Here is a 26,063-nt window from a genome sequence, read left to right on the forward strand (position 1 = left end):
CGAAATCGTTACTGCGTGAAGAATCGCTAATCGACAGCAGAGGAATTGGTCTCCATCCTTATTTATAAACTCCAGACTCCCAAGCCAATCCAGGGTGATTTTTGACTATGAATTTATTTATTTGTTTAAATTTATTTTTAATATTTTTTGGATACACAAACGTCAATGGGAGCCGCGGTTGGGAATCACTGGTCTAAAGTCAACAGGAAGACTTCAGACACGATGCGTAATTCGTGCTTTTCTTATATTAATTTATCTGAAAAATGTCGCTGTAATATTCCGACGGGTGATGTTTGTAGATTTGAATCAAACTGATACGCATAGCTGTGAATATCTATGTATCCGGTAAATCAATTACTGATGATTTATTTTAGATGTAATGTTAGCGGGCAAGTGGTGCTCGGAAGTACCGAACACCAAGGTGGGTACGCACAAAGGTATTCATATTCACGATGTCAAGCGCGCAGAGAGCTTTATTTTTATTAACGCTAATCTGTCTTACGCAAATTCCACAGAATTGTGTTCTTTATTGAGATAGGCGGAGTAGCCGGATGCGACTACTGGGGCGCGTTTTTTTAACCCTTAATATTGACCTGACTGTCCTGCTCTACATGCACACGATAAATGTTACCAATTCCTCGTGTTTCCAGGTGCGGATGAAGGCTTATGTGACGAGAGAAAAGAAGGTAATTCTCAGTATATATATAAGTTTTGTTAGATAAGTAACATTCCGTTTTGCCTACTGCAGGTATGTGTGGGATAAGCCTTTTAGCACGAGGGCCGCATTCAGTATCTGAATCCATTAGCGGGTCTCATTACAATAGAATTCAGAATAAGCCAAAATTCAATCTTTTATTTGAGTATTATAGTGACAGAAGACATGAAAATTTATATTCCAATAACGTCGCAACTACGGTTTGGTATTAAGCCAAAATTTCAAATAAACCCAATAACTATGCACAATACACATATACTGACCGGGACTGAGTAAAATCTGATGAGCATCGTTCGTTATATATTGAAATTTAACATTTCTATCAACTGACCAATGAAATTTGAACAAACCAAGCCAGCAGCGATCTGTTCATAGATTTGCTGATTGTGTATTTGTTTTAACTTCAGCACATAAAATACTTAAAGCATCATGTGGATGAGCACAATATTCCTAGTACTAAAATATCCACCGAATATTGATTTTAATGGTTCTGGTCGAGTTGTGAGAGATGATTTTGTCAAGCGCTGGAATTTTAAGGTCCTAGTCATAAGCAGTTTAGTCATCAACGGGAATTACAGTTTCTTCAGACAATTTTCCAACGTGAAATATTATAAATATTGATTGATCGTGTCAAAACATTTACGAAACATGTAGTACAAAGCTACGAACGTTAATGGAAATGAATAATCTTTGAAGATCAACCAACATAATTGTCGCAAAGTGCGATGAAAAATACACAATAATCTTCAATATGATGTAGAACTGACAATACATTGTTTTGATCGCATAATTTAATGCTATCACAATCATTTTTTCGGTTGCTCCATTTAGTGTGCCTTAATCAAGATGTCAGCAGTAAAGTGTTTTTTTTCTATAATTATGTTGTGGTGCTTATAAAGTTGTGGTTATGGTATTTTTATTTTAGGCCTCCCCTCTGCGACCTAAAATACGTGGATCCCGAGGCCGGGCTATTACATCACCAATGGAATTTATACAATTCAATGGTAAAACAATATTTATCAATACCATGGTTAAATGGACGAAGATAAAGTTTACTCAAGACGCTCAACTAATTGTATTTATATTACTAATTTTATCAATATTTCTTATCGCCTATCTTGAGGCCTTCGGGGATCGCACAAAATGTTGTCGTATACGGCAACGCCGGCAGTAGTTTTTCTACCTCTTCTCTGAGTAAACCTCCGCGGATTAATGACTACGGGCTGATTAAATGAAACTTATTAAAGATCATCTTGACAACGTTACATTTCGCTGCTTCGGAAATAACGCGTTAAGCGTCGCTATTGCCAAGGTCTGCGATGGAAGGTTTGATTGTACTGATATGACCGACGAATGCCTCTGTCAATCGACTAAACGTCCAGAGATTTGTGAAAGAATAGAATGGGGTAATGAATTCATATGTGCTGTGTTTAAATTATCACCCGTGTAATCCACATATATTTATTTCTGTCAGACGGACAGGAGCTGAATCTTCGATGCAATGAATCAATCAATTCAAAACGAGTCAATGTCATTGCAGCACGCTTGTGCGATAAAAGGTAAGCTTTGTAGGTCAACTTATTGCCATATTGTTAGTCCTTTATGCTCATAGACATTTCATACCCGATGAAACCGATATGGTATACAGACTTTGACAACTAGATAATTACAGTTGTCGAATTAGACTTATTATAAAGCAGTGCTTCTCAAACTGGGGTGAGGATGGGGAGGGAGGGGTGAAAGCCTCCGAAGATGAGAAGGGGAGAGAAAATTAATGTTTTTTGAACTCGGAATGGGTTTAAGTTTTGCCGAAACTTTTAACAGCGGCAATAGCGATTTAAATTTCATAATTGCGTGTTTATGTATGTAAGTATAGAGGGGGGGTTGCTTCTAGGCAAACTGAAGCATTTTGTACCAGGCCTGTTCATTAATACAACTATAGGCTCCCAGTAGACAATATAACAAAGTCGAGCAGTGACTGTACCGTGTAAGGAGTTTTCCATAGCGAACCAAACGAAAGTGGAATATTGTGTCCATGAGCGGGTTAAACTAAGATGAACCCTGGATCGATCGTAGCGATTGCATGATGTAACAAAATGCTCTAGTGTCTCTGGTTGATTACATGTGTCAAACATTCCCGTTTCATGAAGTCCAAGTCTATACAGATGAGCGTTTAATCAACAATGCCCCGCTTGCATCAGAATGAGAATGGACGATTCTCTACGGGAGAGCCGCGGCATGATCATCGATACTTGAAAAAAATCGTCGATATTGCGAGTCAATGTCGATTTGATTCTAGTGATTATCCAATTTAGTTTTGAAGAATTCGTGGATTAGGGTTCTTGCTTCGTTTGTGGATATGTCCTGCTTTTCCATGTTGTCTGATCAATCATTCGTTGCGTCTCGCGCTAGCTGATCAGCTCTCTCGTTAAAACTAACATTCTTGTGTCCAGGTATCCATACCATCGAAATTACTTTCTTATTGAAGACCAAGACTTTGTTGCGTTATTGCATATCTACGACGATGCTATTCGTTGTATTGGTCGTGGTAATTGCTGTCAGAGCGCTTTCGCTTTCTGAAAAAATCGTGATATAGGAATTTGGCAAGCATTTTACCGTAACCAAGTCCAACGCTGCTCGTGTTGCAATAAGCTCTGCTGAAAATATCGACAATGACCCCATTAGTTACTGGTCTTAGGAGTGTTTGTCCCCGTCCACGTAGAAGGCAGCTCCACATGGTTTATCGTTCTTTGACCCATGTGTACAGATTTTTATGGAGTCAGCGTAATGATCGTCAATATACTGTTCGCACTCCCGTTAGACCAGTGGTTCCCAACGTGGGCGATTTGTCGGTCCAGGGGGGCGAAAATAGCCAAGGGGGCGATAGGGGGGCGAAAACGGACGAAGGGGGCGATAGGGGGGCAATGGCACGTTGAAATGGCTATATTGGCGTCCATGACCGTAACTGCCACACCCAAACCCCCAATTGGGATGGGGGGCCCGAGCTCGAAGGGGCCCACAATTTTTTCGTGAATTGACAATAATTATAGAGTAATATTTTGTAAATTCAGGCAACTTTTTCAAAAAATTTTCGCGCTGCGCGCCATTTCGTGGTCGCTTATTTCTTGCTTATTGGATACCCTTCCTCCAAGAAATAATACGCATCAGTTATACAAATGGGTATCTCGGCGTCAGCCATTGTCACACCATGACGCACCAAGACATATGAAGTTTCAGGCCATGTAACATGCGACTCCGAGAAGTGTGACAGAACGAGAAAACCTTGGCGGAAAAGGACTGCCTTTATTCTGACCGACTTCGATATGTATACGATATACATATATATTTAGTTGTCCATAGGCGCCTAAATGGCTGGCGTCAAATGTTCCTATCCTGGCAATCAGTACCCCACAATAAATGTCATCTCGCAGCGAAACATTAATTGCCAGTGCAGAAATACCAATTTTAAATCGTGTGCGTCTTTTAGATTAGTACGTATGGGCGATTTGAATATATTTTTACATAGCAGACAGGACACGAAATGTCATTACGTAACGAAGTCATTATACCCACGGGTCCGACCGAATATATTCAATTATTATTTACGGGCCCTACATTTTCCAAGACACCTCACTCAGCTTTACCAGTAAATCTGAATACATGAGCAGAGAGGATGAAAAAAATATATGCAATTCCCGATCATATTGACCGATTCAATCATAAATTATAGAAATTTTTCGGGCTTTGCGCGGATTAATGCCACTAACTAAAGACTCCAACAATTTGTGCTGAGAAGTAACAGTAAAGAGGTATCGGGGGAGTTTGATATGAGGGCTGCAGAAGTTTGTTTTATCGCCCTTCGGAGGGGGTCAAGATCAACGTATTAGGGGGGGGGGGATGACGAAGTGCTGTTACAGTCCTTTTGGAACCAAGTCAGAGAAATCACCGTTTTTGTTAGTCAACTCACAGAAATTTAGCTGGAAAAGTGTAATTTCGAGGTCGAGCCGAAAAGATGACCTTTTTTCTTAGTCAACTCGCCGGTGATTTCAGTCTGTATGGTCATTTTTCGGTTCCCAATATTTGGGGGGCGATGATGGATGTGGAGTTTGAAAAGGGGGCGATGAGTCGAAAAAGGTTGGGAACCACTGCGTTAGACGATTTGGAGATATATTATGCTCCTAATCAATGATTCGGTATTCAAGTCAATCGAGTGCCTTATTACTATCCATGGTGGCGTTGCCAGGAGATTCCGTTTCGATATATCAAAATTCTGAAAAATAGCAGCATGTTTCGTCGGCATGTTAAATGTAACAAAATTACCCGAGTCAGGAAAGATTTCATGCCATGATTCCTGTGTAATTGATTGACATGGATGGGAATCGTGAGCAATAATGACCGATCTATATATGTTAAGCATGCCTGCAGATGTCTAAGGTGCAAAGGTATTTCTCTGCAGGGATGTTATAGTGCGTATATCGGGGTTCTTTTCATTGCTCCGCAACATATTCGGAGCGTGGTTTTCTGGATAGTGGCGATGGGCCTTCTGACATACTTCGGAGATAACATGTCCGCTTCCACGCATTCTTCGATGACCGACCTTATCAACACCCTATAGAGCAGTGGTTCCCAAACGGTGGGAAATTCAATGGTTTCTAGTGGGGAATAGACGCATTTGTTCAAAATTATATACAGGACAGTCTACATATTCACGGAGACACATGCGCAATTACCGTTACTGTAGTTATCTGCTCTCGAATGCATTCATCGAAAATTATATTGCGTGTTGTTCACAAAACCTCATTTTGAACTCTGGATGGCCAATGATGGCGTCACAAACGCATCCAGCACGACTAGTTTGACGTGAAATAACGCTTTCGCGAAATTTTAAGCGTTACTGATATCCGTTCACAATATGTTTTACGTTGCAGTTATACACGATTGTCTTGCGTACTGGTGTGGTTGTGTGTCTTGTGTAGTCAAACCAGCAAATAGCTGCGCTATGTGACGACAAAAGTGTTGGGTAGTGGGAACAGGACCGTAACTGCCGCACGCCAAACACCCAAATTAGGGGGGGGGGAGCTCGAAGGGGTCCAAAATGATTTCGTGAATTAACATAAATTATGGAGTACTTTTTTTTGAAATTTATGTCACTTTTTCATTTTTTTTTGCGCTGCGCGTCCGATTTAATATTGCCAAATATCTTGATTATTGGGTACTCATCCCCCACGAAAATACATAGAATTTAGAGAAATGGAGACTTCGGCGTCGGCCATTACTGCGCCACGACGCACCAAGACATATGAAGTTATAGACCATGTAACATGCGCGTGTGTCGGAACGATCAGCAGCGAGTAGACCTCGGCCGAGAAGGAATGCCCTTGTGGTGACCGAAAACTTCTATATATATACAATATACAATTATACATATATGTTTAATTGTACATAGGCGGCTAAATGGCTGGCGCCGAATGTTCCTGTCCTGGCGATCTGAACCCCACATGACAAATGCCACCCCGCAGGGAAAAATTATTTGCCAGTAAAGCAATACAAATTTGAAATCGTGCGTGTCTTTTACTTTTGGCGATTTCACTACCTTTTGACATAGCAGATATAGGAGGTCACGAAATAGCATCATGTAACGAAGTCAATATATCAACGTGTCTGCTCGAAGATGTTCAATTCATGTTTAGGGGTCGTACTTTTTCCAAGACACCTCACTCAGCTCTACCGGTAAATCTGATTACGTGAGCAGAGAGGGTATAAAAAATTGAGAGCAAATTATAGGCAAAGGCCGATTATATTGATCGAATCATAATGAATTATATAGATTTTTCGCGCTTCGCGCGTTTACGGTCCTGTTGGGGAATGAAGGCCAGGAATAAATCTGAAGTGGGGAATGAAGACAAAAAGGTTGGGAACCACTGCTATAAAGCAAAGCCAGACCATATATGGCCCCCGGGCAGGATCGGGCCCGCGACGGGATTTTTTACTGCCCGTCGACAGCTCAAGGTATTACGTGATGATGTGGCCCGCGTCGCCCTCTACAGCAGTGGTTCCCAACCTTTTTGTCTTCATTCCCCACTACCCAAAACTTCTATATACCCTTTAGAAATACCTCTGCATACCAGCTGTCCAGACAATTAGCGGAGACTTGCTATTGGAAAATTGTAAAGAAAGCAGATGATATTCAACAAATGAAACATTTCAACGAAAGGCAATACAAAAAAACTACAGTTTGCCTCACAATAATGCGAATTTTCTGCTGTTGTTTTGCGAAAATGAGTTTTTGCTCACAACAGGCAATATAATTTGCGACACATACATTCCAGAGCAGTCATCTTGTAACGGTAATCGCGCATGTATCTCTGTAAACATGTGGACTATCCTGTATATAATGTTCAACAAATACGTCTATTCCCTCCCACCAGAAACCATTGAATTCCCCATCGGTTCGAAACCACTGCTCTACAGGCGCAAACATTTTCGACCATGAACAATTGAACATTATTATTAGCACCACAAAGCGACGTTCCAATATAACTGATGTTCACCGCATTTGCGTAGCAAGGGGTGAATGGGCCATGCAATTTCCAAATCTTTCGATAATATTTGTAATATCTATAAATAGTGAAACATTTTTAGGCAGATGGATTCATACTGAAAGAAATTCGCGCGCTTAATGCAATTTAGTTTCTCTACGTGCGTGTCTTGATTCTGAGAATAATATATCATAGATAGCCTACACAAGAATAGCCCGAGGCCATGGGGTTGCAAGAGCATCAACACATCCGAAGTGAATAATCTGCGACAAGCCCATGAATATATATTCCTATGGCATGGTCAATGTCCAAAATTGTAATTATCTGTCGTAAACTTTCGATGACAGCACTTGCTCATACACGCACTAATATCCTAGATCAAATGCAATCATTTATTCAAAACAATTTCGCACCTGGCGTGACCAGAAGTCGAATACGTAATGATTTCATATCACAGAACTGGGCTCGCCCGTGAATCGGTCTTCCAATACCAGGTATAGTTCGCAACTGCAAAAAATGTGTTCGTTTCTGAATTGTATGTACAAAGGGTAGTGCAGAGTAGGATGGACGCATCTGTGGCGCGTTCCCGCGGGGGAGTTCTCCTGAACTCATAGGAATCCGGCCCGCCTATCTTCATGAACCCCTATTCTGCCCACGGAACGGAGAAGTTGCCCGCCCCTGCTATACAGAGTCGCAAGACAAGTTTTCGAAGCACCCTAATTCGTTCCTGACAGACAGCGCAGCTCGTTCAATCACATCGTGCATTTCTTGACCACAGTTTTGGAATGATGAACTTAGTTTAGTCGAGAGTCAAATGTTACTCCTAGATATTTGTACTGCTTAAGAAACATAATATCAGAATTGTTGAGCGTTAATTGGACATGACGAATTTTCCTCTTCCTCGAAAAAATTATTGCCTCGATCTTTTTAGTATTTAGATTGAGTCCCTATTTGTTGCACCATGATTCTGTTGCGGTTAATGCCTCTTGGATCGCGGTTCTTATTTTATCTATACTGATGAGGTCAGATTCCCTGATGCAGACACCATCTGCATATACGTTTATATTAGTTTTAATCGTTTCGCTTTCGCTTTCTGTCGGACAAGTTATTTCCTACTCTGACCTGAAATGTTCGGTTATGAACAAGGCTGTGACGCCATCGCAAGAGTTTCCCGGATAAGCCCATTTTTAGCAGTTTGATTATTATTCCGCCCTTCCAAACACGATCATATACGCCTTTTTGATGCCCAGGAATATGCAGATTGCTGACCTCTGATTTCCCAAGGCTTGTATTGATCATCATGTAACGTCATCACACTATCTTTAGTTGACCTGCCATTGCGAAATGCGCTTTGAGATGGGTGGAGGAGTTTTCGGTTTTCAAGCGACCAATATAGCTGTTTGCGGATTAGCCGTGCAATTATTTTGCACAGATTACTGGTAAGAGCGATCAGTCGGTAACTCCTCATGGAATTTAGAATATGGCCTTTCTTCGGGATTGGTACAGTGATGGAGTGACGCCATGCAGATGGGCACTGCACTGTCTTTTACACCTCGTTAATCGATCGTATAATCGACGGCCTTAACAGGATGTTGGTAAATTAATGATCATTTGATAGCATATTCTGTCGTGGCCTGGAGCTGTATTCTTCCGAGACTTTAATGCTTGCATAAGTTCTGAAATAATGAATTCGATGTTTATTCCCGTGGGGTCATTTTGCATTTCGCATAGGCGTTGCTGCATTGCTTGCTTAATAACATCGCGTCTATGTCGGAATTCTGACTCAGGGCTATCATCACTACACTGTAAAAAATAAACATGGATTTTATCATGGAAATGACATGACTCGCTCTGTCTCATGTTAATTACATGAGAACACCGACATGGTTTTAAAATCTCATGTTCACATGAAAAAAACTTCCATGATGAGACATGATAAGGCATCCATGTCTATGGTTAACAAGTAAGAGTATCACGTTGAGCTTCAGTGATATCATCATGATTATCATCATCATCGTCACTGAGAGAGAGACGGAGAGGAGGGAGAGAGAGAGAGAGAGGAGGGAGAGAAGGAGAGAGAGGAGGAGGGAGAGATAGAGAACAGAGCAGGAAGAAGAGAGGGGGAAAAAGAAGGGAAAGAGAGCATGGAGAAAGGAGAGAGAGAGAGAAGGGAGGTGGTGGGAGGAGAGAGATAGGGGAGAGAGAGAGGGGAGAGATAGAGAATAGAGCAGAAAGAAGAGAGGGGGAAGAAAGAAGGGAAAGGGAGCATAGAGAAAAGAGAGCGAGAGAGAGGGGGGAGGAGGAGGAGGGAGAGGGGAGTAGAGAGAGAGGGGAGAGAAAGAGAGGGGGAGAGAGATATCAGACTTATTCTCGTTTGCACCATTGAGATGCTTTGACGATTGAGATGCGATAACCATGCTATCCCTGAATGCTGAACGTTGAGCCGGATAGCCACGGATACCAGTTTTTTGGTCTTTGGTCTGACATGGCCGGGAATTGATCATATGACCTACCGATCAAGGAGCAGGACGCTTTACCATTTTACTATATCGCTATTATAGCTGAGTGTCAAGAAAACATCGTTACATCCTCACAGGATATATTGCAATAGACAAACATCGTGATTCGAAAATAGCTACATTATCGCACGCAAACATAGCCGTTCGGTTACGGAGCAATAATGACTCCGGATTACCTGGTTACAAGACCAGTCATGCGTACAGTGTAGCGTTCAAGTCAAAAGGATTGGGAAAAAGAGGAAGTTTGATAGAGTTGGTCATTTCATGGGTTGTCTTTGTCAAAGTTGCAAAGTTTATGGCTTGTTGCTGTATTTGCCGTGGATTGGAAGGTAAGTATTGATGTATTTATTGTGCCTGCCTTCGTTGTAATATATCCGCCGAATCTGCAATGCGTCACTAGGTATAGTCGAACCTGAAGCAACTTAGCGTATTCAGTCAGATACCGATATATAGCGAGAACTGCCGAACGGCTGCAAATAGTGATCAAAGTTTACTGATATGTACTTCAGCATTGTGGCTATATGTGCCCCGAGTCGTCGCTAGGTATCATTTAAATTAATATATATCCCTTCGCTGAAATGTAGGGTTGAAATTAGCAATATGACGTCACGTGAAGTCATGAGGTTCACGTTTGCGTTCACACAGAACCTTTCAAAATTGTTCACGCTCACGCGAACCTGAACCTTTCAGAGGTTCACACCATCCCAAATTGGTATCTCAAGAGAGGCAATTCATCAACTTAAACGGTCTCTATTGTCACACGGGTTGGCTCCAAAGAGGACGTCAGGCTCTGGCGCACCTATGTTGAATTCCTAAAGAATTGACATAATGACTTATAACCGCTCTTGTGGTAGAATGGAAACGCCCAAAGCTTCTCGACTAAGTCTAAACCGGAACAATTCGTCATTGACTGCAACATCGTGAGGACCAGGTACAATATTTGCATCCACATCGAAACATTTTAGATTTGAATAAATTTTGTCAGGCGTCTACGCTCTAGGAAAATGACACAAGCAGATTTGAATCCATGATAAGACCTGTCCTACATTGGATACTCTGGCAAACAGCGTCGGATACCGTTGGGATAATGTAGTGTAGCGATGTGCAACGAGTGGCCGCGGAAATATGATACACACACATGTATTTCGAGGACAGCCCATTTCGCGTCGGAACACATCGTCGGCATCAAGTTTTTGGCAACATACGGCTAGGCAAGTGGGCAAAGTGCCGTCGCGGGTTGACAAAAACCTTCGATATCGACATCTCCAGTCTAATAAATGGTCGGCACCGAATAGTTACTGTAGCCGCCGTACGGCCCTAAGGTGTCGCTGTGGCTCCTTCACACTCCCGCCGAGCAAGGAAGTGGACTCAGTGTCATTGTTACCTCACAGCGGTAACTAGGTCTGACGTATCGTGATGCAATTCACTGTTTAGTGCACGTGCGTTAGTGGTAGGATCGTTTTGGCATTAGTTCAGTTAATAGAATAGGAATGGTTAGGTTTATTGCATTGCTAGAATAGGGCTAGTTAGGTTAATCCATTCATTGTCTCACTGTTTTGATATCTTGTTACAGTCAAAGTAAATCTATAAATAAAATAAACTAAAAAACCCGGAAGACACATTGTCAAGTAAGATGCTTTGTATTTGATAGCTTGGTACATACTTGCTAATGCTTATTGTATTTCATTTTTAATAGAAAACACGCACCAACAAAGCGAGTCTTTTTCTCTGTGCCGAAAGGGATTATAAGTAGCCAGATATTTCAATCCACCCTGTGGCGCGATCTGCGGGTTGCGGCTACATTAGTTTATTGACAATCTTCAAATCTGTTCGTTGGAACACCTTCATCAACAAAGAAAACCAAAATGGCTGAAGAAGCTAATTCAAACTTGCTGCTAGTGGAGACCGAAGAGAAAACGACAGTACCGGTACGTTATGATAAATCAAACAATGCCCAGGCGGGCACAAACAGTGGTTCTTTTGGCCTCGAACAAATCCAAAGAATGTCGAACACTGACAAACAAAAAGAAAACAAAAAGTCAAAGTCAGCTGTGTCGACGATTTACAAATCAAAGTTATCGAGGTCACATTCCATGACTCTTAGGAGCCTGCCGACTAAAGGCAGGTCGTCCTTGTCATCGAGCCACTGCTCAAACAAGCCAAAAACCCTACCGGCACTTGTCAAATCACTGAAATCACGATCGTCCGTCTCAAGCACTGCAACAGGATCAAGCTACATGAGTAACTCTCAAATACTCAGTTTACAACACTCGAGGGATGTTCACCGCGACAAAAAGGCTGAAATGGACAAAAAACACGTCCAGCATCGCTTTCAACAAGAAAATGACGCCTTTGAAGATCAGATAAGATCTGAAGAAGAACAGATCTACCAGGAATTACGACGTCAAAAAGAAGAAGAAAAGAGACGTCAAGAAGAAGAAAGTAGACGTCAAGAAGAGGAAGAAAAGAGGCGTCAAGAAGAAGCAAAGAAACGTCAAGAAGAAGAAATGAGACGTCAACAAGAGGAAGAAAAGAGGCGTCAAGAAGAAGAAAAGAGGCGTCAAGAAGAAGAAAAGAGGTATCAAATGGAGTTGCGACAAAAACTCGAAATGCATAAAAAGAAAGCTCTCGAAGGCAGAAGGTCTTTGAATCTAAGATTGAGGAATAACCTACAAGAAATTGACGATAGAACTGAGCGAGAAAAGCTACAATCAGAAGCTCAATTCGAGGAAATTATGATTGAACGGGGACTATATAACTGCTCCAAAAGCATACAAAATGTGCATCAAACAACATCAAGCTCGAACTCCGTCACAGTATCCGAGAACGCCAACGTTCCACTGGCACCAGTGGTGAAACCAGAACCGCAGCAACTTCGAGAATCGTCGGTGACTCCAAATCTCTCAGAAACAGGTACGTCGGCTATTTTCTCACCCCTTAGAAGTTCATATTGTTCCTTACCAATTCGCAGTGTGGGCGCTATGAATGCAAGTAGTGTGAGTGCAACGAACGCCAGCAGTACGAGTATAAGTAGCCCTAGTACTGTGATATCTGGCACTAACGCCTATCTTCAACCTTCTAACTTGGTTTGGTCTAATAGTCCCATCATGTCAAATCTAACAAACATGGTAGCTACAACTTCTCCGCTCACTGCTTTGAATCATAAGCCTATTTTCGATGCGAGAAGGCCACCTGACCCAGAAGTAGAGCCTAGTTCGATTTTGAATTCGATAAAAAATGACTCTCGTTCGCCCGCCAACGTTGTGTATTCTGTAGCTCCGCCAGTAATTCAACAAAACCTTTAGCCACCTTTCGAACCCCCAATATTTTCTGGTAACCCCAGTGATTTCAATAGTTTCATGGATATTTTCGAAACGACGATTGGAAACAAAATTACTGAACCAAAACAAAAACTGGTCTACTTGATGCGTTACACCAAAGGACCAGCAAATACTCTCGTCAAGAGCTGCCTACACCTTGATTCTGATAACTGCTACAGAGAAGCCCTGAAACTATTACAAGAGACGTATGGCCAAAAGTTCCGAATCGGACCTTCTTGCTTAAACTTGGTATCTTCCGGTCCTCAAGTGAAGTTGCATGATCAAGATGGCTTGGCGATTCTTTCCGCTGACCTTATATCCTGTGTAAATACTCTCAAAGGTATTAACTACCAATCCGTCTCGCTGGAGACAATTGATAAAATCGCACTCAGAATGCCCTCACAATGGAGGTCAGGCTGGCTTAGCGTCGTGGACCATATCCTCCATGAACTGCAGTGCGACGTGAAAGTGAGCGATCTATCTGCTTACCTGCGAAAAAAGGTACGTGAAGCGTCAAACGTTCCTCCCCGAGAACAAAGTACAAAGAATAATCCAGTGGTTGTAAGGCAAACAAAATCAAACTTTGCAACTTCTGTTTGTGCCGGTAATAAAGGCACCAAGGATGACTGTGGGTCATCGTGCATAAAATGCAAGAAGAAACACTTTCTCAATCAGTGTCAGCAGTTCCGCGATATGGACGTTGCTGGCAGAAGAGATTTCGTGAAAAAGAATAAGCTATGCTTCTCATGCTTGCAACCCGGACACTGGTCCGACAACTGTACTAGAGAAAAACCATGCAAGTATCAAGGTTGTGATGGAAAACATACAACACTCCTGCATGTGAATCCAGTCTCTTCTGACAATGCGAGCGAACCCGTCGTCCAAAATTCTGCGACTTCAACTGTCGCCCAAGAAAACGCTCCAAAGGCTCAAGGACCTGTGAAATTCAATGCATTCGCCAAATTACCTGAAGAAAATGTGTTGCTCAACGTGGCACCTGTCCGCGTCAGAATTCGAGGAACAAACTGCTATATTGCTACACACGCTTTCTTTGACAACGGAAGTCATCTTTCCTTCATTAGTGAAAATCTTGCAAATGAACTTTGCCTCCAAGGCGATCAAACAGAATTTGATCTTCGCACCCTGGCAGGATTATACGGTTACAAAGGTATCATATTCGATAATCTTGAGTTGTCCGACTTCTATGGCACTGAATATGCTCCGCTCGCACCATTAGTATCAACTGACAGTATTGGTGTCGAGGACGTTGACATCCCCAGACAAGAAGATGTCAACCAATTTCCGGAATTCCAAGACGTGTGTATCCCAAAACTAGCATCCGAAGTTGGACTATTAATTGGAAAAGAAAACAGAAGGCTTCACAAGCCCTTGGAGGTTATTCATGGTCCAAATGACTATTATGCAACCAGAACGTTTGCAGGCTGGATGATAAACTGCCCGACCAAAGTGGCAGGCGAAACAAAAAAGATATTTTTCTCAAAGCCTACAATGACTTCGCCCAAATCCTTATGTCAGCTGTGTCGAGATTTTGTCGACTCAAAGAAGAACGAGAAACAAGAACTGTCACAAAATGATAAACTTTCTCTTGAATCCGCAGAAAAATCAATGGAACTGTATAATGACATCTCACTTAACGATGGTCTGTTACAGGGGCCAGATTTGACAAAGGACCTGGTTGAAGTCTCATCCAGTGTCCACAAACATATAGTCGGCATCCAAGGAGATGTTCGAGCTGTGATTCACCAAGCCAAGGCTTGTGAAGAAGACAAAGATCTGTTTCGCCTCCAACGGAAGAAAGATCTCCTTTACTCTGAAACGAACTCTAACTCCACGGTCAACAATCACAAATACTTTCCAAAAGAACCGATATTTCCAATTGGCCTCTCCTTTCTCTGGAGGATCTGTATAACTGTAACGTGGTATCTTGCAACTTTCTGCAAAGTCTTCAAGACATTCGTTTTCAACCTTGTCAACCAAATCAAAGTTGGGTCCAACCTGTATCGATGGTGGAATGTACCGTCTAAGTTGAATCCCTGCAGACATCGCCTTGAGAGGCCTTTCTGCTGATACACTTCTAAATTCGTCTCCTTGTCAAACAATACACAGTTGCTCCTAGTCCAGCCACTGTGGACCTAACTTCCAAAGTACACCTGTTGTATTTCTAAGCTTGCCCTCTTGCATAAGAGAGAATAACTGTTGTTTTGATTTCGTTAAATAATTACCAATTCGTTTGGTAGCACCTGCTGACTGCGTGAGTGTGTGTGTGTGGAAATCTCCAAATTCGGAACAAATTTTGAATTTCCAAGGGGCCAGGATGTAGCCGCCGTACGGCCCTAAGGTGTCGCTGTGGCTCCTTCACACTCCCGCCGAGCAAGGAAGTGGACTCAGTGTCATTGTTACCTCACAGCGGTAACTAGGTCTGACGCATCGTGATGCAATTCACTGTTTAGTGCACGTGCGTTAGTGGTAGGATCGTTTTGGCATTAGTTCAGTTAATAGAATAGGAATGGTTAGGTTTATTGCATTGCTAGAATAGGGCTAGTTAGGTTAATCCATTCATTGTCTCACTGTTTTGATATCTTGTTACAGTCAAAGTAAATCTATAAATAAAATAAACTAAAAAACCCGGAAGACACATTGTCAAGTAAGATGCTTTGTATTTGATAGCTTGGTACATATTTGCCAATGCTTATTGTATTTCATTTTTAATAGAAAACACGCACCAACAAAGCAAGTCTTTTTCTCTGTGCCGAAAGGGATTATAAGCAGCCAGATATTTCAATCCACCCTGTGGCGCGATCTGCGGGTTGCGGCTACAGTTACATCCTTCCAATACGATTTGACAAATTCGACCACCATACCTGACAATGATGTACCCCAATTCGAAATTGCGTGTACCATTCCTGTTTCATAAAGCTGCGGAGTGTGCAGCTGGGGATGTCCGCGCATTCTTTGTGTCAGGCGTTCAACAAAAACGTAGCATACCCATATTTAAAATGTATTATTCTTGACGTGTGAGGCTTGGGTCGCAAGATGCGTCGGAACACATTAAGGCATCAAGTTTTTGTCAACATACGGCTGGGCAAGTGGGCAAAGTGCCGTCGCTGTTTGGCAAAAACTTTCGATATCGAAATGGTCGGCACCGAATAGGGTTGGGACTTCGGGATCAAATTTGAAATCCCGGGATCGGGATTTTCCCGGGATTTGCGCTTCTCAATCCCGGGATTTCCCGGGATTAGCAAAGTAGTAAAATACCCATACAAGCTACTCACACAACATTTATTCCTTGTAGTATTGACAAAAACATGCTCCCGTGAATACGAATGAACCCAGCGACCGAAGGCCACCCGGATAATGAGCGTTTAAATTCATGTACCGCCTGTTTCGTCTAGAAGTTGATTCGTCAAACGTGATCGAAAAACGTCCAATGCTGCGTTTCATTGCCAGAAGCTCTTCTTCCGCACACTTACGGATTTATTTGCTGTGCTCGATCACCGAGTCATGAACCCGTTTGCGACATCTCGACAAGTCATAGCCATAAGCCTTGAAGGCCCGACGAATTCACTCACTTTGGGTAATTGAATAAATGTTAACCCGTCCACAGCAGTTAACTGGTTAAGAAGTTCATTGAGGCGAGGCTTATGCGATTTATTTTATAGGAATCGATCTTCCTCGTCTTCATTTTTAGCTGATCTTTCTTTGACGTATCCCTTTATTAGGCCTTTGTGCTAGACACTGAAGCTTTCAAAACGTCTTGACACAAGTTGCATTTGGCTTTTTTTGTAGATTTATAAAACAAACAGTTTCGCTAAACATGTGATTTTCTCTTTGCATTGACATCTTCGAAATTCGCCATTATTCGACCTGTATTTCACCTCCACAGCACCGTCCTTGTGACTTTCCGATACTCAGTTACACTGCTACGATTCGTAGACTACGACGGAAGTAATTGTGTAGTACATTGTTATGCCATAGCTGGCTTTAATATCAAATAATTGTGAATTGTTTTAGACAATCAGCAGAGTTTGTGACATTGCTTTACTACCAAAATAAGAGATATGGCGCTACATAAGCCTTGGTAGATGCTGTTCACAAATCCCGGGTTTTCATCGGGACCAATCCCGGGATCGGGATTGCTTCAAATCCCGGGATCCCGGGATCGGGATTTCCCGGGGTCCCAACGCTAGCACCGAATCGTTACATCCTTGCGGTACGGTTGCACATGGTCGTACAAATTCGACAACCATAGATGACAATGATTTAACCAAATTTGAAATCGCGTGTGCCATTCCCGTTTCATAAAGCTGCCTTGTGTGCAGCTGGGGATGTCCGCGCGTTCTCTGTGTCAGGCGTTCCAGTAAAACGTAGCATACCAATATTAAAAATTATTTTTCACGTGTGACGCTTGGGTCGCAAGATGCCAATAATTCTTTGATTTGGGTCACGGTCTAAAAAGTTTAAGAACCACTGCCATATAGGTTTGGAGGTTTTTATGTTCAACGTATTGGTATATAAATATATAATCGGCTTACGAAATTTCAAAACATGTCAGCTCGCTGAAAAAAAATCGATTACCAGAATTAGTCACTGCCACCAGCATCGTCGCATTGCAGATGAGATTTACATTGGTTACTCTGGCTGCCGCTGCACACATTTCAAAGATGGCATACGGCTGTATGTATGTATAGGGGGATGGGGTGCTTCTCGGCTAACTGAGGCCTTTTGCACCATGCCTATTCTGTTCATTAATACAACTATAAGTCTCTAGTGGACAATATAACAAAGTCTAATAGTGATTGTGCCGTATTAGGACTTTTTAATAGCGAACTGTTCGAAAGTGGAATATTATGTCTATGAGCGGATTGAATTAAATGGACCCTGGCTCGATCGTAGCGATTGCATGAAGTAAAAAAATGCTCAAGTGTCTCTAGTTGATTACACGTGTCGCACAGTCTCGTTTCATGAAGTCCCAGTCCATACAGAAGAGCGATTAGTCGCCAATGCCCCGTTTGCATCCTAATGAGAATGAACGATTATCTACGGGATAGCCGCGGCATGTTCGTATGATCATGATCATGGATGCTTGGAAAAATTCGTCGATATTGCGACACAATGTCGATTTGACTCCAGTGATTATCCCTTTTGGTTTTGCAGAATTCGTTGATCAGGGTTCTTGCTTCGTTCGTAGATATGTCCTGCTTTTCTATGTTGTTTGGTAGATCGTTTGCTACATTCTTGTGTCCAGGTATCCATACCTTCGGAACTGCTTTCTTATTGAGGGCCAAGGCGTTGTTGCGTTATTGTAGATCTATGAAGATGCTATCCGTTGTATTGGTCGTGTTAATTGCTGTCAGAGCGCTTTTGCTGTCTTCGAAGGCGAAGCCTGTGGCTGTGGTACGTATTGTATTCGCCAGAGCTTATTTCATATTTCGAAATTTATTCGAGGGTGGGATTTTTGTTGGAAGCTGAATGCTGGGATTCTGATAGTTCCTCAATGATTGCTTGGTGTTAATCGGAGGAAAGGCATCTCCGTTTCCCCGAAGATATATTGCTCTAACATGTTTGGTATTGGTACGGAGTCTTCACTCACTTTTCCGTAATTTTGTGCCGTTTATTTAGGGCTACTATATGTTCGAAAAGACGATCTTTGTTTTGGTAAACACCACAGCAGTGTCATTGAAAAGTGGCTTATCCGGGAGTCGAGTCGGAAAAATGACCATTTGTATTTTAGTCAAGACAACAAGATTTCTAGTAGGCCTACAGATTTGGGTATCAGCAGTTTTCTAGTCAGGTAATAATCTGCCTTATTATTTGTGTGTCTCCTTTCCGGAACCATAACTCTGGTCCGTATTTTATCTCAACTGGGTCCAGATTCTCAGATGCAGACATAATTTGCAAATATCACTCATATCAATTTATATCGCTTCGCGTGACCAACAAAAACATGTCAACAAAGTCATATGTCTCTGTGTGTCGTAATGGCCAGCGTCGAAATGAGTGCTCGAAAGGAGCAAAAATCATTGCAATTAGTTGGCAACGTAAACTTTACATGTCCAAACTGCAAAGGTTCTAACTAAACCAACTATCGCAGATAAAAGCATTATATTACGAAAAATTTTTGAGCTACGCTCGATTTAATATCAAATATCTTAATTATTGGATACCCTTCCTCCAACCAAGAATACGCACGATTTGAAGAAATGGGCACTTCGGCGTTGGCTATTACCGCGCTGCGACGCACCAAGGCATATGAACTTATAGGCAAAGTAACTTGCGACTCGGAGGCGTCCGCCAGAACGATCAGCAGCGAGAAGACCTTGACAAAAAAGGACTATGCCCTATGTGCAGGCCGTGTTATTTTTGGCATATGCCAAAACTGCCAAAAATAACTTATTTTTGGCATTTTTCGATTTTTATTTTTGGCAGTTTTGGCATCGTCCTCCAAATAGATAGTTTCAGTCTCGAATTAGTCAAAAAACGCTTTATTTGGGCTAGTTTGTCAAAAGACACCACAAAATGTGCAGCATCCACGTATAACCAGTGCCAACGAACAATAAGAAGAAGAAAAAACCTAACGATTTCATCGGTTAATAATATCAAAGGAAACCACAAAATGTGCAGTACCCATCGGAATCGGTGCCAATGAGCAAAAAAAAAAAGAAAGAAAAGCCTAACAAACACGCTCAACAGCTGATTGTTACAGCTGTTGAATAGACTTAAATCGTTTGCACTGTAACAGTACTTCCAAACTCATGTCAGCTAAGTTTCTCGTAAATTCATTTCTCGACCAGCTAATCTGGGAAATATTGGCTTCAGCAGTAGCCGCTGAGGGAAAGAATGTTGCCAGTCATCCAGAAAAGGTTTTCTGAGCTTCAAAATCTTTGGAGGGCCAAACCGGCTTCCATGCATCATGAAAAGAGATCACTTCGCCAGTGCCATCGATCTCATCGCGATCCTTTTCCATGAGTTTCCTGTGTTGTCTCTCAACACATTCTATTTAGTAGCCCGACTATCATTTCTCCTTCAGTCTACCGATATATTTTCGGGGGACTTTTGTCACTTCAGGTGGCTTTAATATTATCAACTCGCATGGAAGAGTCCTGGGAAGGTTAGATTGTTTAGGAACATTGACGCAACAAGACTGTCTGGCAAAACGAGACTATGCAGCTCAGAAATAGCCAGACAGTTTGTTGCGTCACCATGTTCGACTCGTTCGCGATGCAAAAACCGTGGTTGATTTTGGGGGTTCCAGTTCCATGAGCAGAATATAATTTATATTTTAATAATCAGTACTGCGGCAGCTTCTCAATGATACCCGTTTTATCAAATTTAGCGCTCGCAAGCCGGTCAAAAATGGTCGTAAAATTGCCTTTGGACAAATGGAAAGTATGACGTAAACCAAATGCAGTCAGCCGTTCAATCTCGCTGTACCCACACCATTTAGGACACCATGCTTTCACCCCTAATGGGTGGGTTGGACCCAGATTAAGAAACCTGCCTTTCACAAACGCTCTTCTCGCTTGTAAAGCGGTCCTGTTAACACAACACCATCAACGAAATACACTATTTGGCAGGCCGTGTTATTTTTGGCATATATGCCAAAAATTGCTTATTTTTGGCATTTTCACATTTTTATTTTTGGCAGTTTTGGCATCTGGCTCCTGAAATGCCAAAAATAACACGGCCTGCCTATGTGCTAACCAGCCAACCGAAAACTTCGATATAATACATATATGTTTATTTTTCCATAGCCGCATTAATGGCTGGCGCCGAATGTTCCAACACTGGCGATCTGAGCCCCACAAGACAAATGTCATCCCAACAAGAACATTATTTACCAGTAAAGAAATACCAATTTGAAATCGTTTACGTCTTTTAGTTTAGTAAGTTTGGGCGATTTCAATATCGTTTGACATAGCAGACAGGACATTACGAAATAGCATCATGTAACGAAGTCATTATACCAACGGGTACGCCCAAATATGTTCAATTATTTTTAGGGGTCCTAATTCTTCCAACACACGTCACTGAGCTCTCCCGATAAATCTGATTACGTGAGCAGAGAGAGAATAAAAATTGATAGCAATATGTATGCAATTCCCGATCATATTGAAGGATTCAATCATGAATTATATTATTTTGTCGCGCTTCGCACGCTTAGGCGGCGCGAGCGCACTAGCTAAACGGACACTCAATGTGGATCATGATAAGAAGCGGCAAAATGCGTATAGCCTGAGGGGTCTATGGTTCGATTTGTCACGCTATGAGGGGCCAAGACCAAGGTTACGAAGTGCTGTTACGGTCCTGACTGCGCCTTAGAATGGTTGGTTGATTTTCTGTTTCTTTGCTTTCGGCAGCTCAACACGCTAAAGACATTTTGACCAAGTCGTTCCGACGCCTTGCTATCTTTTCATTGTATCGCAGTCTTGTGATGTTTTGAAAGGAAGGAAAGATTAACAAATTGATATTGATATCAAAAACTAGGCCCAAGCACTTTAACCAACTCTATGACGTCACATTGGCTATAGCTATGACCCAACAGCAGCAAAAAATACGTCACAGAAATGGCTGTTTTTAGCACTAAAATGGAAAATTTTAAATCACAGATTATAAAAAATCTTGACGTGATAGGAAAGAAGCGACTCCATATTCGTGATCAGCGTACGAAAATTGACTTTGTAGTCATCATTTTTGCAAAAAAAAAAAAATCATGCCGACCAGTGTTATTAAAGTATGGACCGCAAAGGGTATAATTTTGGGTCGACACGGTGAGAGAGTTATCTGTTATTATTTGATGAATTTATTGCAAAACATCCTGCGAAATTCTTTACATACCCAATGTCACTGTGTTGGCTACTATATCCAACAAGTTTTTCACCTTTTCGACAAACTGGAGCCGCCGGGACCTTTGTGCCAGCTCTCAAAAACAATTTCTGCAATCGAGTATTTTCACTTGTGGAAAATATGCTGTATTTTGAATAGGAGTGCAGAACAGATTTTAAGACCTGGCCATCCAAGCACTAGTAGACTTTATTGTACAACACCCAAAAACTTGTTTTGCCGAGAAGGGTTTTAGTGAAATATAGTTGAAATCAAAACGAGGGGAAAAGTTGCCTTTCTAATGAGACACTAGATAGCGTGAGGAAGCTATAGTAGCTAATTTGTTGCACATCTGAGCAAAATGTTGTTAAGTATCTTCATCTTTTTTTTGTATGACAATTTTCGGTTAGATTGTGCAAATGAAATTTATTTTACAAAAATTGTGCGAATGGAGCTGAAAAAGGTTAAAAAGCACTGGCTTAAATTATTTCACAAATCTGTCTGAGGCACAATTTCAAATGCTTCCGTGGCCCACCAGTTAATACCCTGTCCTAGACCAGTGGTTCTCAAACGTTTTGTGTTCGTGGACCCCTTTCGGACCGTCACGGACTCCGCGGACCCCCACGAATCTTCCGTTCAAATATAGCTAAAATATCGTGCAATCGTCATCTGTCACGTGCAAATGATAACTGTGATCTTAGTTTTAAACAGCAAAAATGACTATTCTTGAAAATAAGATCATACTATTCACGTGGAAATTGCGTTGACTTCTATTATTTCAGAGCCAATTCTGCAACTGCATCTTTTGAAACACGTGGTCGTGTCTTGAAAATCCCTTTCTTCTATTTGATATGAACGAGCACCCAAATTACATATCCACAACTATAGGTGGTGACGAATAAAATAATAACGCGTTACGCTTCAGACGACACCTTTGGGTATGATCGCAAAAAATATGCCACCAAAATTAACAAGCAAATATTTTTTGAATGAACAAATAGCGTCAAGCCTGGTCATTTCTATCTAGCAGCTTATCTTGAAGTTATTATGGAAAAGTGGTTATGTATATCACAGGAGAAGATGTATTTTTGTAAACATTTCGAAGTCACCGTCATTGACCTCACTCATCCAGCTTTTTTTCCACAATCCCCAACAAAATATCTCTAGGCAGCAAAATGATTCTATCAATTTAGCAATAAAAATGGGTGTGCACTGTAGGATATTTCATCTCAGATTGCCATTTTGTTGATGTGAGCTGGAGTTTTACTAGTCATGAATCGAAACTGCTTCGTGATTTTCCGAAAAATACAAATTTGTTTATCAACTGTTTTGAGGCTTCGCGGACCCCAGGGGTCCGTGGACCCCCAGAACCGCTGTCCTAGACACTGAAGCTTTAGAGGGAAAGTGTGCGACATATCACGAGCTGCATCTACGAGTAGGGGAGATGTGGTACCGATGGATCAAAAATTGCAAAATTTCTGTGGCACTCAAATCTTCAGTCGAGAATAGCGGATCTTTTGCTGTCCCAACACTTTGATACAAGCTCTAACTATCGCGTACATTTACATGGATATCTTCGTTTTCAAAAAAATATTCATAAACGTTTAAAATTTGTTGCTCGAACGTATCATCGGTCCCCACCCAGTGGGTCCAATGGCACACGACCATGTGACATACGCTTAAACTCAAATTGGTCAACTTGTTTTGTTGTGTACTATAATCTAAGCTACTGTATGCCAATGAAGAATGTTTCCTCTCCACCTACAAGAATAAAATATATTATATAAACCCAAACGTTTTGATTTCCGCCGAAACTTACAAAATTAAGGCCACATACATATTACCGGAGAATCGACATTTTCACTTTAAAATACCTCGTAATAGCGATAAAACACCACGGGTAACTATGATCTAGAGCAGGGGCGGGCAACTACTCCAGTCGGCGAGCCGGATATGGGAAAATTAAGTACTTGGCGGCCGGATTGCTGAAGCGATACATTATGGACCGATTTATCCACTCCACATATACCAGGAATAAATCGTATTAAATGAATGTATTTTAACGACAGCAATGTCACTTCAAAGCCATTTCACGCCGATATTGACGAAGACAATGTGAATTTGAGAATAGCATTGTCGCATATAGGCGCCGCCATGTTTGTTTCTCTCTGGGCAATCAACACACGGTGCAATCCTTAAATAAGATTACAAGGCGTTCGATAGGCCCGGTACCCCAAATTTACCAAGATATAAATTCATTGGGGTTGAGTAGGTGATGAGATAGCGTCGTTGTTCAACTGTGTGGCCTAATTAATCTCGATATTGAATTCATGACCTCGCGTCCTCTACGAAATTTGAATAGTGACATGCGAGCGGTTTTGAGTCGGCGACCCCTGGCATAAGCGGTGCCTTACAAAAGCCTGAAAGTGTGCCGTGATACAATTCAGCGGTTACGGAATCAAAATTAAGAAATATCAGCCTGGTGTAAATGACCATTGCAGTCGACAAATACCATGATTACCACAAGCGACATTAGGGTTGAGTACATCGTAAATGCTGATATTGCAAGTCTTCTCGCTTCGACGAACTTACGCGTAAGCTCCACTCTCGCACGCTACGCACACACGTATATAATAACAGGCAGTCACTATAAAATTTAACGCAGTAAGCAATAGCAAGTAGTAGGTAATCTCGGTAGACTGTGGCTGCGGACCACCTTATGTAAGACGGAAAACTGTCCGCGGGCCGGACAAAATCCCTTCGCGAGCCGGATCCGGCCCGCGGGATGTATGCTTCCCGCTCCTAATTGTTGATTGTTGCTGATTGATTTCTGTTGTCAAGTGAGTAGTTGGTCCAAGTATTTTGCTTGATTTGGCTATGGTACCATAGGACCCCCACCCTATAAATATTGTAATTGAATTGAAAATAGTCAACTCGAGGATGGTATTGATTCAAGAAATATGTGCCGTTAGTCTAGAAGGTGATATAGAAAAATGATTATGTCGATCCAAATTTACTTTGCACCCCCTAAAAGGTAAATCATTTGTCACAGACCCCATACCCCACGCATGTCGAAGTTTTTTGCATGTAAGGAAAGAATCTGCCAGCATGCCATTGTAGATAAAGTTGCGTACTGTAATCACGGGGTTATCCCAGGGAATTTTTCAAGTATTTTCGATCCCAGTGTCTCATCGGTATCACATCTCCCGTACAACAATGTACTATGACGTGTACGCCACAGAAGTACCTTCCTTCATTTAATATGTTTGCTTTCACGGGCGAGAACAGTGCGTTCATTTGCACATGTCCTAGATGGGGGCATTTTCGGAATGAGCCGCTTTATACGCCTGGGAATCTCGGCGAAAGATCACTATAATCCAGACATTATTTCCGGATATATGGATAGACTGGCCGAACATCGGGACAAACATAAGGGCACAAGTTTAAATCAGTACAAAACTGCGAAATCAGAACGGTATGGCAACCCTGGCTATAATACCAAATAATAATAATAATAATAACAACGCGTTCGATTTGACTTATCCAACCGCTCACGCATGCGAAATAAAAGCATGTTTCATGGACTGATATGATATATCTTTTCTTACCAGCTCTGACTGCAACTTCGTTGAAAGGGAAAAGCATTGTGGCGGTGAGAAAACGAATTCCTAGTCAGCTGACACCTACAAATTAAAATAAATCATTGGCTGGACCAGTTATTCCCAACCGCGGCCCCCTCAAAACAGTAGGAAATCGATTTACGACATAAAATAAAATTTATATTTACAAAATACTCTTGCTAGGATTCTGGAGTTTTTAACTAGGATTGCAGGAAAGTTGTGAGTAGACGCTAACATTAAGTTACTGCTATTTCAATGCAATGTGCCCTAACTTTCCAGTTGAACGAACAGTAGCTCTCGATGTAGGTATTGATAACTAATCTACGGATAGACGTACGACACGTGGCTGACGGTTGAATACGCCGAGATGCGTAGGCTACTGCTGAGCCGGCTAAAATCAACATAATTGGTAGATGGCAGTCCTATAGCTCGCAACCCAAGCGTCCTAATAATTTGATATGTCCGGTCCTAATCGAAAGCCAGTGCATCACTGATTCCAAAAATACGAA

The 26,063-nt window shown here is 41.8% G+C and overlaps 1 protein-coding gene and 1 long non-coding RNA gene across 2 annotated transcripts; both read left to right on the forward strand.

The window, feature by feature from the left end:
- Window positions 1–317: 317 nt before the first annotated feature.
- Window positions 318–25,647, forward strand: LOC145435338 (uncharacterized). Its single transcript, XR_013913816.1, has 4 exons — window positions 318–686; window positions 1,963–2,121; window positions 2,190–2,274; window positions 25,546–25,647. It is a non-coding gene; the product is annotated as an uncharacterized LOC145435338 (long non-coding RNA).
- LOC145435381 (uncharacterized) lies at window positions 9,138–13,263 on the forward strand. The gene is made up of 4 exons (XM_080312654.1): window positions 9,138–9,217; window positions 9,280–9,572; window positions 11,589–12,215; window positions 12,345–13,263. Exons 1-4 carry the CDS (start codon window positions 9,138–9,140, stop codon window positions 13,076–13,078), a joined length of 1,734 nt encoding a protein of 577 aa, XP_080168780.1. The 3' UTR covers window positions 13,079–13,263.
- Window positions 25,648–26,063: the final 416 nt, after the last annotated feature.

The sequence above is a fragment of the Botryllus schlosseri genome, chromosome 3 (genome assembly GCF_051294905.1).
Source record: "Botryllus schlosseri isolate E-star chromosome 3, Bs_hap1, whole genome shotgun sequence".
NCBI lineage: Eukaryota > Metazoa > Chordata > Ascidiacea > Stolidobranchia > Styelidae > Botryllus > Botryllus schlosseri.